The sequence below is a fragment of the Oncorhynchus tshawytscha genome, linkage group LG10 (assembly GCF_018296145.1).
Source record: "Oncorhynchus tshawytscha isolate Ot180627B linkage group LG10, Otsh_v2.0, whole genome shotgun sequence".
Lineage (NCBI taxonomy): Eukaryota > Metazoa > Chordata > Actinopteri > Salmoniformes > Salmonidae > Oncorhynchus > Oncorhynchus tshawytscha.
In genome coordinates this window covers 50,030,084-50,049,211 of record NC_056438.1, presented here as the reverse complement: position 1 = coordinate 50,049,211, position 19,128 = coordinate 50,030,084, and the positions used below count along the sequence as shown (strand labels likewise).

At 45.1% G+C, this 19,128-nt stretch overlaps 2 protein-coding genes across 4 annotated transcripts in view; one reads left to right on the top strand and one right to left on the bottom strand.

The window, feature by feature from the left end:
* LOC112260408 (chloride channel protein 2) overlaps positions 1-5,842 on the top strand; it is a 69,834-nt gene extending 63,992 nt beyond the window's left edge. Inside the window, exons 23-24 of the mRNA XM_024435481.2 lie at positions 2,766-2,852; positions 3,372-5,842. Coding sequence (XP_024291249.1) covers positions 2,766-2,852; positions 3,372-3,920 — 636 coding nt within the window. The 3' untranslated portion in view covers positions 3,921-5,842. The remainder of the gene's footprint in view (positions 1-2,765; positions 2,853-3,371) is intronic.
* A 122-nt stretch (positions 5,843-5,964) lies between these two features.
* Positions 5,965-17,131, bottom strand: LOC112260401 (protein FAM131A-like). Of its 3 annotated transcripts, none has more exons than XM_024435473.2 (5): positions 16,903-17,131; positions 8,738-8,846; positions 8,235-8,420; positions 7,353-7,487; positions 5,965-6,934 (listed from the first exon to the last, which is right to left on the bottom strand). In XM_024435473.2, exons 2-5 carry the CDS (start codon positions 8,823-8,825, stop codon positions 6,441-6,443), a joined length of 903 nt encoding a protein of 300 aa, XP_024291241.1. In that variant the 5' UTR covers positions 8,826-8,846; positions 16,903-17,131; the 3' UTR covers positions 5,965-6,440. The 3 variants fall into 3 exon arrangements, with proteins under 3 accessions (XP_024291241.1, XP_042184625.1, XP_042184627.1); XM_042328691.1 differs by lacking the exon at positions 16,903-17,131 and adding an exon at positions 12,765-13,027; XM_042328693.1 differs by lacking the exon at positions 16,903-17,131 and adding an exon at positions 12,765-13,029 and having other exon boundaries at positions 6,770-6,962.
* Positions 17,132-19,128: the final 1,997 nt, after the last annotated feature.

Genomic DNA, 19,128 nt, shown 5'->3' with positions numbered 1-19,128 from the left:
CATCCCCTCTCTCTCTCTCTCCCCATCCCCTCTCTCTCCATCCCCCCTCTCTCTCTCTCCCCCTCTCTCTCTCTCCATCCCCCCTCTCTCCTCCATCCCCTCTCTCTCTCTCTCTCCACCCCTCTCTCTCTCTCCATCCCCTCTCTCTCTCTCCATCCCCCTCTCTCTCTCTCCATCCCCCTCTCTCTCTCTCCATCCCCCCCTCTCTCTCTCTCTCTCCATCCCCCCTCTCTCTCTCTCTCCACCCCTCTCTCTCTCCATCCACCCCTCTCTCTCTCTCTCTCTCTCTCTCTCTCTCCATCCTCTCTCTCTCTCTCTCCATCCCTCTCTCTCTCTCTCTCCATCCTCTCTCTCCTCCATCCCCTCTCTCTCTCCATCCCCTCTCTTTCTCCATCCCCTCTCTCGCTCTCTCCATCCCCCCTCTCTCTCTCTCCATCCCCCCCTCTCTCTCTCCATCCCCCTCTCTCTCCATCCCCTCTCTCTCTCCATCCCCCTCTCTCTCTCTCCATCCCCCTCTCTCTCTCTCCATCCCCTCTCTCTCTCCATCCCTCTCTATCTCTCTCTCTCTCTCTCCATCCCCCCTCTCTCTCTCCATCCCCCCTCTCTCTCTCCATCCCCTCTCTCTCTCTCTCCACCCCTCTCTCTCTCCACCTCTCCTCTCTCTCTCCATCCCTCTCTCTCTCCATCCCCTCTATCTCATCTCTCTCCATCCCCCTCTCTCTCCCTCTCTCACTCCATCCCATCTCTCTCCCCTCTCACTCCATCCCATCTCTCTCTCTCTCTCTCTCTCCATCCCCTCTCTCTCTCCATCCCCTCTCTCACTCTCTCCATCCCCCTCTCTCTATCTCTCTCCATCCCCCTCTCTCTCCCTCCTCTCTCTCTCCATCCCCTCTCTCTCTCCCTCCTCTCTCTCCCTCCATCCCATCTCTCTCTCATCTCTCTCTCTCCATCGCCTCTCTCTCTTCATCCCTCTCTCTCTCCATCCCCTCTCTCACTCCATCCCCTCTCTCTCCATCCCCCTCTCTCTCTCTCTCCCTCTCTCTCTCTCTCTCTCTCTCTCTCTCTCTCTCCATCCCCTCTCTCTCTCCATCCCCTCTCTCTCTCCATCCCCTCTCTCTCCATCCCCTCTCTCGCTCTCTCCATCCCCCTCTCTCTCTCCATCCCCTCTCTCCCTCCATCCCCCCTCTCTCTCTCTCTCTCCATCCCCCTCTCTCTCCCTCTCTCTCTCTCTCTCTCTCTCTCTCTCTCTCTCTCTCCATCCCCCTCTCTCTCTCTCTCTCCATCCCTCTCTCTCTCCATCCCTCTCTCTCTCTCTCTCCACCCCCCTCTCTCACTCATCCCCTCTCTCTCCATCCCCCTCTCTCTCCCTCTCTCTCTCTCTCTCTCTCTCTCTCTCTCTCTCTCTCTCTCTCTCTCCATCCCCCTCTCTCTCCCTCTCTCTCTCTCTCCACCCCTCCCTCTCTCTCCATCCCCCCCTCTCCCTCTCTCTCTCCATCCCCCCTCTCTCTCCCTCTCTCCTCCATCCCATCTCTCTCTCTCTCTCTCCATCCTCTCTCTCTCTCCATCCCCTCTCTCTCTCCATCCCTCTCTCTCTCTCCATCCCCCTCTCTCCATCCCCCATCCTCTCTCTCTCTCCATCCCCCCTCTCTCCCTCTCTCTCTCTCCATCCCCCTCTCTCTCTCCTCTCTCTCACTCCATCCCATCTCTCTCTCTCTCTCTCTCTCTCCATCCCCTCTCTCTCCATCCCCTCTCTCGCTCTCTCCATCCCCCTCTCTCCTCCATCCCCTCTCTCTCTCCATCCCCCTCTCTCTCTCTCTCCATCCCCCCTCTCTCTCCTCTCTCTCTCTCCATCCCCCTCTCTCTCCCTCTCTCTCACTCCATCCCATCTCTCTCTCTCTCTCTCTCTCCATCCCCTCTCTCTCCATCCCCTCTCTCTCTCCATCCCCTCTCTCGCTCTCTCCATCCCCCCTCTCCTCCATCCCCTCTCTCCTCCATCCCTCTCTCTCTCCATCCCCCCTCTCTCTCTCTCTCTCCATCCCCCTCTCTCCCTCTCTCTCTCTCCCTCTCTCTCTCCATCCCCTCTCTCTCTCCATCCCCTCTCTCTCTCTCCATCCCCTCTCTCTCTCCATCCCCCTCTCTCTCTCTCTCTCATCCCCTCTCTCTCTCTCTCTCCATCCCCCCTCTCTCCCTCTCTCTCTCCTCCATCCCCCTCTCTCTCTCTCTCACACTCCATCCCATCTCTCTCTCTCTCTCTCTCTCTCATCTCCCCCTCTCTCCCTCTCTCTCCATCCCCCCTCTCTCTCTCTCTCTCTCTCCATCCATCCCATCTCCATCTCTCTCTCTCTCTCTCCATCCCCTCTCTCTCTCCATCCCCTCTCTCGCTCTCTCCTCCATCCCCTCTCTCCTCCATCCCCTCTCTCCTCCATCCCCTCTCACTCCATCCCCTCTCTCTCTCCATCCCCCCTCTCTCTCTCTCTCCATCCCCCTCTCACTCCATCCCCCTCTCACTCCATCCCCTCTCTCTCTCCATCCCCCCCTCTCCATCTCTCTCTCTCTCCATCCCCCTCTCTCTCCCTCTCTCTCTCTCTCTCTCTCTCTCTCTCTCTCTCTCTCCATCCCCTCTCTCTCTCTCTCTCCATCCCCTCTCTCTCTCCATCCCCTCTCTCTCTCTCTCTCCACCCCCTCTCTCCTCCATCCCCTCTCTCTCCATCCCCCTCTCTCTCCTCTCTCTCTCTCTCTCTCTCTCTCTCTCTCTCTCTCTCCAGACTCACACCATCTTCTCCCTGCTGGGACTGGACCATGCCTATGTGACCAGTACAGGGCGGCTGGTGGGCGTGGTCTCCCTCAGGGAGGTGGGTGTTCCCGTGCATTAGAAGAACCCTTATGTCACGGTCATGTAGTTAGTGTGTAGTTTTTTGTATTTTCAACACGGATGTCATCATACTATGTTTGATTTGAGTGCACTTCACCTCAAAATCACTGCAAACACATGATATGACATCACAGGAACACGTCCTCTTTACCTTTTGGCTGTGGTTGTTTGAATATTGTCACCACCTCAGATCAGTCCTAAGGACAATGTTGTGCTTCATGAATCAGAAGCAATCAAGGCTAATCAATCTGCTCTTTACAAAAGTTGATGCAGATTAACAACCCAGTGCGCTTGGAGATGGAATCAAAAGCGTAATATGAATCACTACTCCGTGTAATCCAAAATCACATCATAATGTTCAATTCTATATCTCTGTCTCTCTCTCTCTCCAATCTTCTTTCCATCCTCTCCTCCGTCTCTTTTCATCCTTGCTCCCTATTTGATTGCTTTCCCTCTCCCTCCAATCTCTCTACCTCTCCTCTCTCTGTCTAACCTCTAGCTGCGTAAGGCCATAGAGGGTTCAGTGACGGTGACAGGGGTGAAGGTTCGCCCCCCTCTGGCCAGTTTCCGTGACAGCGGCAACACTACCAGCGTTTCCGAGGTGACAGAGCTGCACAAGCTTTGGAACCGCCACAGAGGCCTCTCGTTACCACGGGAACCCACCCCGCCCGACATGGAGGACCAATTGGACGTTATGGATGAGGAGACCCCTGTCCACTTCATACAGGACCAATCAGATATGGAGTTTGAAACCATCCCCACTGACAATATGGACCCGCCATCGGAATTGGTTCTTCAGGAAAGCCTCTCAATAACAGAGGACCAAACAGAGGAGTTTATCTTAGAGTGCAGCCCTTCCCACACTGACGAATCAGAGCTGGCCTGTGATTTTGACCCCTCCCACCTCCCTGAGACTGACCAATTGGAGCCGGCGAAGGAACATGGAACCCCACCACATGGAACCACACCCCAGAACATAGAGCAAATGGACCAATCAGAACTGCAGTGTAAGCGAAGTCCCAACCGCACTGAGGACCAATCGGAATGACAGAAGGGGCGAGGGACAGTTAGGAGTTGCTTCGTGGTTCGTTGAGGTTTCTACAACCTTAGAGGTCACGTTCACCTGAATCTGTCTGTGTCCACAATGTATTGTGTGCGCGTGTGCTGGTGTAAATGAGCTCGTATTCCTGTGTGAGTGATAGAGTAACTGAGTGAATGTGACAACATGGTTCTGTGTTTAACAAAGTGTTTTGGGGGGTGTGTGTGTGTGTGTGTGTGTGTGTGTGCGTGCTGGTGCGCGTGCGCGTGTGTGTGAGACTTGGTGGAACCTTGCCCATGCACCCATCTGGTGCTGACACTTCTATTCTCAGTTTGATTATCAGAGCCAATTTCCCCCCCTAAATATAGCTACAAATAACACAGAGAGAGAGAGAGCAGATCAGAGGGATAAAGGAAAGGAGAGAGAGGGAAGAGAAGGGAGGGTCTCACTTTAGATTAAGTGGCCTATAAAATCTACGTATTTACACAGCTACATTCTAAAGGACATTCTGTAATTACAGTATAAGTAAGTGCATGAACAGTCATATCTGAAATGGGATATTAACAGAAAGACAATAAGTTACTACCCAAAGGCAGCTGAGAAAGGGCCAACATGTTGACATTGCTCAGTCATAAAATGGCATCCCACAGGGTTAAGAGCATTTGTGAAGCACATTGTAATTAACATGCATTTAACTCAAAGTACATATAGCCTTGTCTGGCATTAAGGTAGGAGGGCGGACGGACGTTAGAGAGTTTCTTGTCTTGTAACAGGGTGTTTTGGTCACAGTGTCATTTTGTATCTTACATTTCTTGAGATAGGATGTTATGTGAATATCGTATCCTATCTACTGTACCGTGTTCCGCATGTTTCTGGAATGATGTGAGTGTTAACGACACGTTACATTGCACAGGAAAAGTTGGTTATGTGGAGAGAGAGAGACGACATCAGTTGTTGTGAGCACACATATGCACATGGGCCAATAGTACACGCCAAAGGGCTCGATTCAATCCGTGGCGCTGAAGATCCGCGTTGCCGTGCGATTGACATTTTGAAAGGCAATGTTCCCGCACTAGCGGACACTACGTTCACGGTAAGTGCTGCACATGTCGTCTCAGTCGGAAATGACAATTCCATTTCAATTGTGCTGTGGATCTTCTGTAACACAGATTGAATCGAGCACTTAAGTACATGAACACCGTACGCATTCATAAATCTACACATAGAAAATAATATCCTAGAAAATACACACCACACACACATTGAAAATGATTAACACAGCCTGCCTGGCCTTGAAACCAGTTTAGAAATACGTACTACCAGCTTAGAAGCACAGTTATAAGTCTCCAAGTGTACTGGTGAGCAATAGAAGCCTCTATAAAGGACTGAAACAACTGTTGTAGAGTGTTTGACTGTTCTCCACAGTCTCATTATAAAATGAGTTCATCAAACAGATGTTATGTAATTTGTCTCTTCAATCATTTCTCTTAGCTCCGTTGACAGATTTGAGCCATTATATATATATATACATATATATTTCAATTCTATGTAAAAACCCTGCCATAACAACTACAATTTAACGGTTCCTTTTCTTCTGTAAAAAAAAAGTCAGTTGCGCAACCATTTATTGTCGTCTTACTTTTGTATGCACATAGAATGTGAAGTAGTGCTCGCCATACAAGATATAATGTAAACTGAGTCTAATGTACAGAGTGTATAAGGTAATTAACAGCGCTAGTTAAGCAATAAGTCTGTAGTTTCTCCCTTTATATAGCCCCAGCCTGTATATGGTTTGTACATATGGAAATACATTATGACGGAAATCTACGCATTGTACATAGGAGAATATGCATTTGAGATCAACAGCCATTGTTATTTTTCAGAAAACATACTAATTGTTTTTTGTACATTAAATTTCAACAAAACTTTGAGATGTAAATCTGTTTTTCAAAACTTGTTTATTCTCTCTGTGTGTGTGTGGGGGGGGGGTTATTTTCCTTGTCTCATATCAGAGATGGGTAAAATGATCAAACGGTGAAAATCTCTTTTTTTTTTAAATCATGTTTTATTCATCCAGGACAAACCCCATTACTTGACTTCACATCATGGTCCTGGGAAAACATGGCAATAACAATCCATAGAAAACCAGTGAAATAACAACATAAAACCTCTCCGTTTGAACAACACAGTATTCGGGAATCGAGTTTCAACTCTCAAATACAGCGTAATATCAGCAAAAGAATTGGCAAGGAAGTGAAAAAGAAGAGAAAGAGAAAAGAAACAGGGTGCAGAGGAAGCAGGGAGAGACAAGCCGAGAAAAGGAAGGAAGGAAGAATTGGAGGAAAGAAAGAGAAACAGGAGGAGGGAAGGAAAGGAAGGATGGAAGATGAATAAAGGCTAGCCATCACTAAGTTACATATCTAAGAGTCGACAGACTATCCAAGGGGAACACCTACAAGATGAAAAACACAACATCCACAACATCCAATGCTCCCTCTTTTCTCCTCCTCCAACCTCCTTCCCCACCTCCTACTCTTCCTCATCGAATGACGCCACTCCCGACGAGCCTCTGTCGGAGAAGAAGCTTCTCTGGCTCTGGCAGGAGTGCCACTCTCTACCTTCCTGAAACACACTCCCTTCTTCGTCTTCCTCTTCCTCCTCTCCAAGAGACTCAGAGTGAGAGGTTGAATAGCAGGAGTCAAACCTACTGCTTCTGAGCCTCGGCCTCCAGTCAGGCTTGTGGACGATACAGACACCCCCACCGGTCTCTAGCTGTGGTACAGGCTGATCCTCGCCATCCACTAGTTCCCCCTCTCTGGGGAATGGGCTAGCCCGGTCACTCTCTAGAATAGGCCGGTCGTTTTGCTGTGGAGCTGGGTCATTCTTAGATGTGGGCCTATCACAGTGCAGGCTGTTGCTGCTAGAGCCAACGGGAATGGTTGAGCTGATAGAGGGTGGAACTTTAATGCTGCCAATCTCAGCCTGGAATGACACTCTGGGCTCGTGATTGGACGTTGCGGTGTCTGAGGGAGGAGCAAAGAGTCAGAACACCTGGAGATGGATGAGAAGAGAGAGATGGAGGGATGAGAAGAGGACGAGTGAGGGACAGGGAAGGAAAGAAAGAAGAGAGTGAGGGATATTGGGGCATAGCACCGAGTCTAGTGGCTCTATTCAATCTGTAAAACTGATGCGTTACAGATCCTGCAATAGAAATGTAAAGGTCATTTCTGATTAAGCCGGCATATACAGTGTTTACCGTGAACACAGTCTCCACTAAAGCAGGAACACTGCCTTTAAATTTCAATCGCGCTGTAACGCTGAAATTCCATGATGCGGATTGAATAGAGCCCTAGCTGGAAATGATGATCGAAACACACATGATGAGATGCATGACATTAGATATTGGGTGTACTTCTGCGCAAAGTGGGTGTCTGTGATTACCTGAGCGGGTAGAGAGTGTGAGTGTGTTTCTGTTGTTCTGGAGAAACTCTTTGTCAGCTTCCTCCTCATCATCATCATCCACAGAAGCCCAGGCTTTCAGCTTTGCCTCAGCGATAGCAAACTGCTCTGCCACTCCTGGAAATGGACACACAAACAAATAGGACAAATATAAACACACACAGGCTAAAAACAGGACTGTTTATTTTCACCCAAAAACCTTACAGCACGCATCAAGCACAGGAGAAAGTGAGACACAGACAGACAGACAGAGTTGTCTCCGAAATCATTAGAAAGTGAACAGGGGAGAGGCTGTATCACCATGGGGACTCTAAGGGACAGTGAAGTGACAGCTGGAAGAGAGTCTAATTGGCTACCATCTGTTAGGCTCTCATAGGACAGGCCGTCATCGCTTAGGTGACACAGGAGGAGCACAGATCTGAGCTGTGACATATGCAGGGGTTAGAGAGGAGCTGTGGGACAGGTGTAAGGATGACGGGGGGAGGGGGTCAAGACCACACACAAGTACGTATGAACGTACGCACACAAACACATGGTGGTGGTCCACTTTACTTTTGATCCAATTGACCCACAAATGGTCAGCGTGGACGTCATATGCTAATGACTGAAATCCACAGAGTAAAGTACTGTACAGAGGACACATTCCTGATGCGATCTGAGACATTGATTATTAAACATCATTGACTGCAGATTTAGTTGGATAATAGAAACAGATGTATACATCCTCTTGAAAAATAAACTAAAAGAGATAAGCTGAGATAAGATACATTCAAATATATTAAAAGAGGACAACCTTAAATTGCTATAAATTGGTGTGTATCAGCGGCTCTACTTTACTGGCTAAGTTGGTGGAGGGACACACACCTGCAGCGAAGCGCGCCTCCTGTTCCCCCTCAGTGAGGTGGCAGTAGGAGTTGAAGTGTGTGTGGAGGGTGTCCGTGGGGGAGTCTGTGGGTTTGGGCCAACCCTTCCACTCTATGAGGTGGGCGACCCTGCCACCCTGCAGGGACGTGGGCTTGGTCACATGGTCCTTCATCGCCTGGGATATGCCTGGAGAGAGAGAAGTATGAGGCCTGGGTTAAAGAGAGTGTGACCTCTAAAAATGATGGGTCCTGGGTCCTTCAATCTGTAGTGCTGAAGATCAGCACTATAGCGCCATTTAAATGTAAAGTTAATTTCTGATTGTGCCGACATATACAGCCTTTACCGCGAATGCAGTCTCCGTGAACGCGGGAACATTGCCTTTAAATTTATATTGTGCTCCAGTGCAGGTCTTCAGCGCTATGGATTGAATCGTTGCGCAGGATTTGTATGTGTGAGATGAAAGTGAATTAGTGTGTGTGTGTGTCTGTCTTTCTGTCCCTTACCATTTAAAGAGGATCTGGCCAGAGCAGCAATCTCCTGGATGCTGACTGCCTTTCTCATGTCTGAAGATTTTCTTGACTTGGGGATCATGTCAGCTTCCTGAAATTTTACCTGGAAAAAAAAGCAGTCATGCTCAGTATGTCACGTACACCACAGCACTTAAAGTGTTTTCTATAGTAATGTTGTAGGCCAGGGATGGACAAGTTTGATAGGGTTGGGGGGCCACAAAACATCTGAACTCATCGTGGTGGGAGGCAGGGGCTCGTGATCCTGCGTACCCACCCACATCCATGCTCCCACCTTGTGAACAAAACATTTTAGCGGCTTCTCTGTTGACAGTGAAGAGAAAAAAATAGACGTTTTAGAGTTCATTTCCTGCAAATCTACACATTTTGCCATTTGTCTTTGGAAAATTGTGAAATTTTATAACTAATTTCATGCAATTGTACTTATTTTACCATGGGGCGGAGCTATTTTTCAGTTTTACAGCTTATTTCCTGCAAATCTATACATTTTGCCATTTGTCTTTGGAAGATTTTGAAATGTTATAACTAATTTCATACAATTGTACACATTTTGCCATGGGGCAGAGAGAAATGTTAGCAGTTTTTAATAGGATATCAGAGTGAGAGTGACTAACAAAAAACTCGACCACCTTTACTCCACACACAGAGATGCATACAAAGCTCTCCCCCGCCCTCCATTCGGCAAATCTGACCACAATTCTATCCTCCTGATTCCTGCTTGCAAACAAAAACTAAAGCAGGAAGTACCAGTGACTCGCTCAATACGGAAGTGGTCAGATGACGCGGATGCTACACTACAGGACTGTTTTGCTTGCACAGACTGGAATATGTTCCGGGATTCATCCAATGGCATTGAGGAGTATACCACGACAGTCATCGGCTTCATCAATAAGTGCATCGACGACGTAGTCCCCACAGTGACCGTACGTACATTTCCCAACCAGAAGCCATGGATTAAAGGAAACATCCGCATCGAGGCTAGAGCTGCCGCTTTCAAGGAGCGGGACACTAATCCGGACGCATACAAGAAATCCCACTTTGCCCTCAGACAAACCATCAAACAAGCAAAGCGTCAATACAAGATTAAGATTGTATCCTACTACTCTGATGTTCGACGGATGTGGCAGGGCTTCAAAACTGTTCCTGGAACTGGATCCTGGACTTCTTGACGGGCCTCCATCAGGTGGTGAGGGTAGGCAACAACACGTCTGCTACGCTGATCCTCAACACTGGGGACACTCAGGGGTGTGTACTTAGTCCCCTCCTGTACTCCCTGTTCACCCACGACTGGGTGGCCAACCATGACTCCAACACCATCATTAAGTTTGCTGACAACACAACAGTGGTAGGCTTGATCACCGACAGCGATGAGACAGCCTATAGGGAGGAGGTCAGAGAACTGGCAGTGTGGTGCCAGGACAACAACCTCTCACTCAATGTAAGCAAGACAAAGGAGCAGATTATGGACCACAGGAAAAGGTGGGCCACACACGCCCCCATTAACATCAATGGGGCTGTAGTAGAGTGGGTTGAGAGTTTCAAGTTCATTGGTGTCCACATCACCAACGATCTATCACTATATATCAAACATACCAAGACAGTCGTGAAGAGGGCACAACAAAACCTTTTCCCCCTCAAGAGACTAAAAAGATTTGGCAAGATCCTCAAAAAGTTATACAATTGCCCCATAAAGAGTATCCTGACAGGTTTCCTGGAATGGCAACTGCTCTGCACTACAAAGGGTAGTGCAAATGTCCCGGTACATCACTGAGGCCAAGCCTCCTGCAATCCAGGACCTATACAATAGGCAGTGTCAGAGGAAAGCCCATAAAATTGTCAGAGACTCCAGTCACCCGAGTCATAGACTGTTTTCTCTGCTACCGCACGGCAAGCAGTACCGGAGCATCCAGTCTAAGACCAAAAGACTCCTAAGCAGCTTTTACCCGCAAGCCATAAGACTGCTGAACAATTAATCAAATGGCCACCGGACTATTTACATTGACCCCCCCCACGCCCCATTTGTTTTGTACACTAGTACTACTCGCTGTTTATTACCTATGCATAGTCACTTCACCCCTACCTACATGTACAAATTACCTCTAACCTGTATCCCCGCACACTGACTCAGTACTGGTACCCATATATAGCCTATTTATTGTTATGTTATTGTGTTACTTTTTATTCTGTTATGCTTTGGTATTTTTTGGTAAATATTTTCTTAACCAACAGTGCAGTTCAAGAAGAGTTAAGGGCTTGTAAGTAAGCATTTCACTGTAAGGTCTACATTTGTAAGTAAGCATTTCACTGTAAGGTCTACATTTGTAAGTAAGCATTTCACTGTAAGGTCTACATTTGTAAGTAAGCATTTCACTGTAAGGTCTACATTTGTAAGTAAGCATTTCACTGTAAGGTCTACATTTGTAAGTAAGCATTTCACTGTAAGGTCTACACTTGTAAGTAAGCATTTCACGGTAAGGTCTACACTTGAAAGTAAGCATTTCACGGTAAGGTCTACACTTGAAAGTTAGCATTTCACGGTAAGGTCTACACTTGAAAGTAAGCATTTCACGGTAAGGTCTACACTTGAAAGTAAGCATTTCACGGTAAGGTCTACACTTGAAAGTTAGCATTTCACGGTAAGGTCTACACTTGAAAGTAAGCATTTCACGGTAAGGTCTACACTTGAAAGTAAGCATTTCACGGTAAGGTCTACACTTGAAAGTAAGCATTTCACGGTAAGGTCTACACTTGTAAGTAAGCATTTCACTGTAAGGTCTACACTTGTAAGTAAGCATTTCACGGTAATGTCTACACTTGAAAGTAAGCATTTCACGGTAAGGTCTACACTTGAAAGTAAGCATTTCACGGTAAGGTCTACACTTGAAAGTTAGCATTTCACGGTAAGGTCTACACTTGAAAGTAAGCATTTCACGGTAAGGTCTACACTTGAAAGTAAGCATTTCACGGTAAGGTCTACACTTGAAAGTAAGCATTTCACGGTAAGGTCTACACTTGAAAGTTAGCATTTCACGGTAAGGTCTACACTTGAAAGTAAGCATTTCACGGTAAGGTCTACACTTGAAAGTAAGCATTTCACAGTAAGGTCTACACTTGAAAGTAAGCATTTCACGGTAAGGTCTACACTTGAAAGTAAGCATTTCACGGTAAGGTCTACACATGAAAGTAAGCATTTCACGGTAAGGTCTACACTTGAAAGTAAGCATTTCACGGTAAGGTCTACACTTGAAAGTAAGCATTTCACGGTAAGGTCTACACTTGAAAGTAAGCATTTCACGGTAAGGTCTACACTTGAAAGTAAGCATTTCATGGTAAGGTCTACACTTGAAAGTAAGCATTTCACGGTAAGGTCTACACTTGAAAGTAAGCATTTCACGGTAAGGTCTACACTTGAAAGTAAGCATTTCACGGTAAGGTCTACACTTGTAAGTAAGCATTTCAAGGTAAGTTCTACAGTTGCTGTATTCGGCGCACGAGACAAATAAAGCTAAAATGTATCCATGAGCCTACAAAAGGTTGGACACGGGGCAGCCAGTTGCCCATCCCTGTTGCAGGTTCATGGACTCAAATGTTGCTCAGAGCCCAGTAAGATATCATGACATCGATTATTTAATTATGTCTTTTATGAAGCAGCGGACAATGGCGCATCACGTGCGTGAGAACGGCGAAAAGACCAGAGCCAATCCTGTGTGCGTTTCAGCACGTGGACAGCAACCGCTCCTCAGAGCGTATGATGGCGCAGCAGTTCCATGACTTTGCACTAACCATTTAAAACAGTTCAAATATATTTACATATTGCCTCTATGATAGTGTATCTTACAAGCAAGCAGTAGGCTACGCACGTTGTTGCATGTTGTAAGAAAGTAGGGTCCATCATCATTTGTGGGTCAACTAACAGTAACACCTATGAAAAAGCGCTGCCTTTTTCCATGAAGGAACCATGGAATCGTTGGTACGAAGTCTGCAAAGGACGACTCCACCCTACCTCCTCTCGTTGTCGCCCCCCTCTTTCTCCTCCACGAAAAGTCAACCACATATTGGACACGAAGAGACGACGTATCACCGCGGAACAAGACAACGCATTAATCAACCCCACCGCTTATCTCTGCGAGTTTTAACGCTGCTAATGACTATACTGCCGCGACAGATGCCAAAGAAACGGTAAACCGGTGAAACCATTTGGCTCAAACGGTTAAACTTGAGGGAGTCCAAGAGACCTGACAAACATATGGCCCGAGGCAAGCTCAATAGGCTAGTGCTGTGTAAGCAGCTCGAAACCCCGATCTGCTCAACCTGCTGTGAAAGGCTACGATCCCCATTAAAATAGAGATGCACGTGTGCGTCTGGAGTCAGGGGGTCAGCGATGTTAGCCTCCTTTATTTATACTTCAATAACAAAGTTGTTATTTGGTGCACAGTCCAATACAAAACAGAGGGCTCTGGTCAACACACGTTTATAAATCTTTGACCCTCTAGCTCTAGGTGCAACAGGTTGAAAATGAGACAAGGTCACCGACAATGATGGCGAGCTTTATTGGCCCTGGGGGACAAAGAAGACTTTAGGAATTGGCTGGAAATCAGTCGGCCCTAAACTAGGCTACACGTGGTTGACATGACCACGCTAATACCAGACATTCCTAAGCAGATTTGCGCTTAAACAGCTAACAGGAAAGCTGCCACTTTTGAGACCATGGCACGCACAGATGCGCTGTATAATGACACCCATGCTGACAATATGTGGGTCAAATACAACGTGGACCAAGACCACCATGACCATGTTTATGTTTTTCAATATCTCTCTCTCTCTCTCTGCCTATGTGTGTGTGTGTGTGTGTGTGTGTGTGTGTGTGTGTGTGTTTGGTTTTACTATCCTTGTGGGGACCAGAAGTCCTGAAAGAATGGTAAAACAAGGTCAATTACAACAAGTGGGGACATTTCGCAGGTCCTCACAAGGAAAAGGGCTATTATAGGCTAAAGGGTTAGATTTAGGGCTTAAGGTTATGGTTAGGGGTTAAGAGTTAGGTGTTAGGGATTTGGGGTTAGGGAAAATAGGATTTTGATTGGAAATACATTTCTTGGTCCCCACAAGGATAGTAAAACAAAAGTGTGTACACATTTTTCTATACTGAGTGCCAGAAGTCTTCACAAGAATAGTAAACCAACTAAAAAGGCTATTTTAGTTAGTGTTGATTTAGGGTTACAATTAGGGTTAGGGTTTAGATTGAGTTATGTTTAGGGTTAGGGTTTAGGTTGAGTTATGTTTAGGGTTTAGGTTGAGTTATGTTTAGGGTTTAGGTTGAGTTATGTTTAGGGTTTAGGTTGAGTTATGTTTAGGGTTTAGGTTGAGTTATGTTTAGGGTTTAGGTTGAGTTATGTTTAGGGTTTAGGTTGAGTTATGTTTAGGGTTTAGGTTGAGTTATGTTTAGGGTTTAGGTTGAGTTATGTTTAGGGTTTAGGTTGAGTTATGTTTAGGGTTTAGGTTGAGTTATGTTTAGGGTTTAGGTTGAGTTATGTTTAGGGTTTAGGTTGAGTTATGTTTAGGGTTTAGGTTGAGTTATGTTTAGGTTTTGAGTTATGTTTAGGGTTAGGGTTTAGGTTTTGAGTTATGTTTAGGGTTTAGGTTTTGAGTTATGGTTAGGGTTTAGGTTTTGAGTTATGTTTAGGGTTAGGGTTTAGGTTTTGAGTTATGTTTAGGGTTTAGGTTTTGAGTTATGTTTAGGGTTTAGGTTTTGAGTTATGTTTAGGGTTTAGGTTTTGAGTTATGTTTAGGGTTTAGGTTTTGAGTTATGTTTAGGGTTTAGGTTTTGAGTTATGTTTAGGGTTTAGGTTTTGAGTTATGTTTAGGGTTTAGGTTTTGAGTTATGTTTAGGGTTTAGGTTTTGAGTTATGTTTAGGGTTAGGGTTTAGGTTTTGAGTTATGTTTAGGGTTAGGGTTTAGGTTTTGAGTTATGTTTAGGGTTTAGGTTTTGGGTTATGTTTAGGGTTTAGGTTTTGAGTTATGTTTAGGGTTTAGGTTTTGAGTTATGTTTAGGGTTTAGGTTTTGAGTTATGTTTAGGGTTTAGGTTTTGAGTTATGTTTAGGGTTTAGGTTTTGAGTTATGTTTAGGGTTTAGGTTTTGAGTTATGTTTAGGGTTTAGGTTTTGAGTTATGTTTAGGGGTTAGGTTTTGAGTTATGTTTAGGGTTAGGGTTTAGGTTTTGAGTTATGTTTAGGGTTAGGGTTTAGGGTTTTGAGTTATGTTTAGGGTTAGGGTTTAGGTTTTGAGTTATGTTTAGGGTTTAGGTTTTGAGTTATGGTTAGGGTTTAGGTTTTGAGTTATGTTTAGGGTTAGGGTTTAGGTTTTGAGTTATGTTTAGGGTTAGGGTTTAGGTTTTGAGTTATGTTTAGGGTTTAGGTTTTGAGTTATGTTTAGGGTTTAGGTTTTGAGTTATGTTTAGGGTTTAGGTTTTGAGTTATGTTTAGGGTTTAGGTTTTGAGTTATGTTTAGGGTTTAGGTTTTGAGTTATGTTTAGGGTTTAGGTTTTGAGTTATGTTTAGGGTTTAGGTTTTGAGTTATGTTTAGGGTTTAGGTTTTGAGTTATGTTTAGGGTTAGGGTTTAGGTTTTGAGTTATGTTTAGGGTTAGGGTTTAGGTTTTGAGTTATGTTTAGGGTTTAGGTTTTGAGTTATGTTTAGGGTTTAGGTTTTGAGTTATGTTTAGGGTTTAGGTTTTGAGTTATGTTTAGGGTTTAGGTTTTGAGTTATGTTTAGGGTTTAGGTTTTGAGTTATGTTTAGGGTTTAGGTTTTGAGTTATGTTTAGGGTTTAGGTTTTGAGTTATGTTTAGGGTTTAGGTTTTGAGTTATGTTTAGGGTTAGGGGTTAGGTTTTGAGTTATGTTTAGGGTTAGGGGTTAGGTTTTGAGTTATGTTTAGGGTTAGGGGTTAGGTTTTGAGTTATGTTTAGGGTTTAGGTTGAGTTATGTTTAGGGTTTAGGTTTTGAGTTATGTTTAGGGTTAGGGGTTAAGGAAAATTTTGTAAAGTAATAAATTATTGGTCCTCAAAAAGTCCTTACAAGTATAGTATCTGTCGTTCTGCCCCTGAACAAGCCAGTAAACCCACTGTTCCTAGGCCTTCATTGAAAATTAGAATGTGTTCTTAACTGACTTGTCTAGTTAAATAAAAAGGTAAAATAAAAAATAGTAAGTGTGTATGTGTGTGCGTGTGTATGTATGGGCCTATACAGGGCAGAAATATACAACTTCAAGGCAAAATGAAGAAATGGAGCATTCAAACAAATAACCTAATAGAAAAACATGCATGACTGTCCTTGTTGATAGGCAACAGCACCACTCTGTAAAGGGGATTACATGTATTCTTGGATAAACATGAGCCTAGCCATATGTTCGACTTGGCATAGTGTAAGCAGCAAGGAAGGATGGTGATATACGAGCTCCCACGCGCCTATTCAGCACCCACGCGTCTTTTCACCTATTGTAGGGTAGGCCGAGAACCCAAATGTCTATAGCTCAATAGGTAATATGTCATGTATTCTGTTGTGTTTGGAAATCATACTAGCAAACACGGTCGTTATAGTGCTATTACAATAATCCCATAGTATGGAATAGGGGATAGATAGGCTATATAGGACCTATGGACTACTTTCATTTTTGACACCTCGTGGTGTGTTTAATCTACCGTAGGCCTGCCATAGAAAGGGATAAATAAGCATGCCGTCTCTGAGTAGAATTGATTTACCGTGAGGCCCCTGCCTGTTCACGGGTGAAATTACATGGCTATTAACAAAGAACGAGGCCGACAGCGGACATCATACTGTGATTGATGGCACGGTAATTGCCAGGAGAAATAAATAACGCCGGTGCCGGTGTTGGTGTACACCGTGTGGCTCGAGCAGAGGATGCGGCATGTCTCCAAGCAACGGGAAACAACATCTGCATGTCAATGACCCTGACTCGGGAGAGGGCTTAGTAACGGGCTCCGGTTAACGTTACAGAGACTGCCGCATTGTCATAAAAAAAAGCCAATTAAAAGGGATAGCAAGCATGTCGATCGGTAAACAAAATATAGGACTTTAATTAGGAAATAAAGGCATGCAAATAAATGTCGGTCACACACATTAGCACCTACCTGTAAACCGAATAGAGGTTGCGGCACCGTCGAGCGTCGCACATGATCACAATGAGCTTGTCTCAAATCCCATTAACAGATTCTAACGTGGTGCCCCGTGTTGTTATTTCCCACGGGTTTTAAATGATTTCTCTTGTAGCCTAGCGCAAAACGCCCGTCTTTCACACTACAAGCCTCAGGTTGTCGCCCCGCGATATGGGCTGCTACAGCCTACCTATATGCGCTCTGTCCAAATTGTTGGCACGCGTCATCGGCGAAAGGCGGCGTCATAACCAAATCTGTCCCCCTCCATCCAATTCTCTTCCCCCCTTTTAAAACATGTTGCGAAATATTTTTGGGAAACTATTACTGGTCTGTTGTCTGTTAATGTAGATTACGTATTTGACAAAATCTAATTGGAGACTAAAATTAGCACTAATTGTAGGCTATCGCTTTTATAACCAACAAACCTGTACATCTGGTGGGTAACCAATTTTTAAAAATCCCTTCACCGGGACCCTGATGATCACAGAGGGGTACCAAAGCAGGTACCAAGTCAATGTGCAAGGGTACGAGGAAGTTGAGGTAATCGAGGTAATATGCACATGTAGGTAGGGGTAATGGTGACTAGGAAATCAGGATAGATAATAAACAGAGGAACAGCATCGTATCTGAAGAGTGTGAACGTGTGTGAGTGTGTGTAGAGTCAATATGCATGTGTGTTTTGTGTATGTATGTGTTTTAGATTTAAGAGGATCCCCATGAGCCGATGCCAATGGCGACAGCTAGTCTTACTGTGGTCCAACACATAACGAAAAAGAAATTACAACTGACATACATTTAAAAACATTAACATGTAGTGTGTGTGTGCATATATCAGTTACACATACATGGCAATACATAGAGTTGAAGTTGGAAGTTTACATACACCTTGGCCAAATACATTTAAACTCCGTATTTCACAATTCCTGGCATTTAATCCTAGTAAAAATTCTCTGTTTTAGGTCAGTTCGGATCACCACTTTATTTAAAGAATGTGAAATGTCAGAATAATAGTAGAGAGAATGATTAATTTCAGCTTTTATTTATTTCATCACATTCCCAGTGGGTCAGAAGTTTACATACACTAAATTTGTATTTGGTAGCATTGCCTTTAAATTGTTTAACTTGGATCAAACGTTCGGGGTAGCCTTCCACAAGCTTCCCACATTAAATTGGGTGAATTTTGGCCCATTCCTCCTGACAGAGCTGATGTAACTGAGTCAGGTTTGTAGGCCTCAATGCTCGCACACGCTTTTTCAGTTCTGCCCACAAATTTTCTATAGGATTGAGGTCAGGGCTTTGTGATGGCCACTCCAGTACCTTGACTTTGTTGTCCTGCAGCCATTTTGCCACACCTTTGGAAGTATGCTTGGGGTCATTGTCCATTTGGAAGACCCATTTGCGACCAAGCTTTAACTTCCTGACTGGTGTCTTGAGATGTTGCGTCAATATATCCACATAATCGTCCTACCTTATGATGCCATCTATTTTGTGAATTGCACCAGTCCCTCCTGCAACAAAGCACCCCCACAACATGATGCTGCCACCCCCGTGCTTCACGTTTGGGATGGTGTTCTTCGGCTTGCAAGCATCCCCCTTTTTCTCCAAACATAACAATGGTCATTATGGCCAAACAGTTCTATTTTTGTTTCATAAGACCAGAGGACATTTCTCCAAAAAGTACGATCTTTGTCCCCATGTGCAGTTGCAAACCGTAGTCTGGCTTTTTTGGAGCAGTGGCTTCTTCCTTGCTGAGCGGCCTTTCAGGTTATGTCAATATAGGACTCGTTTTACTGTGGATATAGATACTTTTGTACCTGTTTCCTCCAGCATCTTCACAAGGTCCTTTGCTGTTGTTCTGGGATTGATTTGCACATTTCGCACCAAAGTACGTTCATCTCTAGGAGACAGAACGCGTCTCCTTCCTGAGCGGTATGACAGCTGTGTGGTCCCATGGTGTTTATACTTGCATACTATTGTTTGTACACATGAACGTTGTACCTTCAGGCGTTTGGAAATTGCTCCCAAGGATGAAGCAGACTTGTGGAGGTCTACCATTTCTTTTGATTTATCAATGATATCAAGCAAAGAGGCACTGAATTTGAAGGTAGGCCTTGAAATACATCCACAGGTACACCTCCAATTGACTCAAATGATGTCAATCAGTTGCACAGGGCGGGGTCGAGACCCAGGGTCTCGAGCTTG

Coding starts and splice junctions, on each gene's coding strand:
- LOC112260401 (XM_042328691.1), bottom strand. CDS start 12,815: ATGTGGTTGACTTTTCGTGGAGGAGAAAGAGGGGGGCGACAACGAGAG. Junction 8,847..12,764: donor GGGGGCGACAACGAGAGGAG/GTAGGGTGGAGT, acceptor TTTTTTTTCCAG/GTAAAATTTCAGGAAGCTGA. Junction 7,488..8,234: donor GGAGGCGCGCTTCGCTGCAG/GTGTGTGTCCCT, acceptor GTCCATTTCCAG/GAGTGGCAGAGCAGTTTGCT.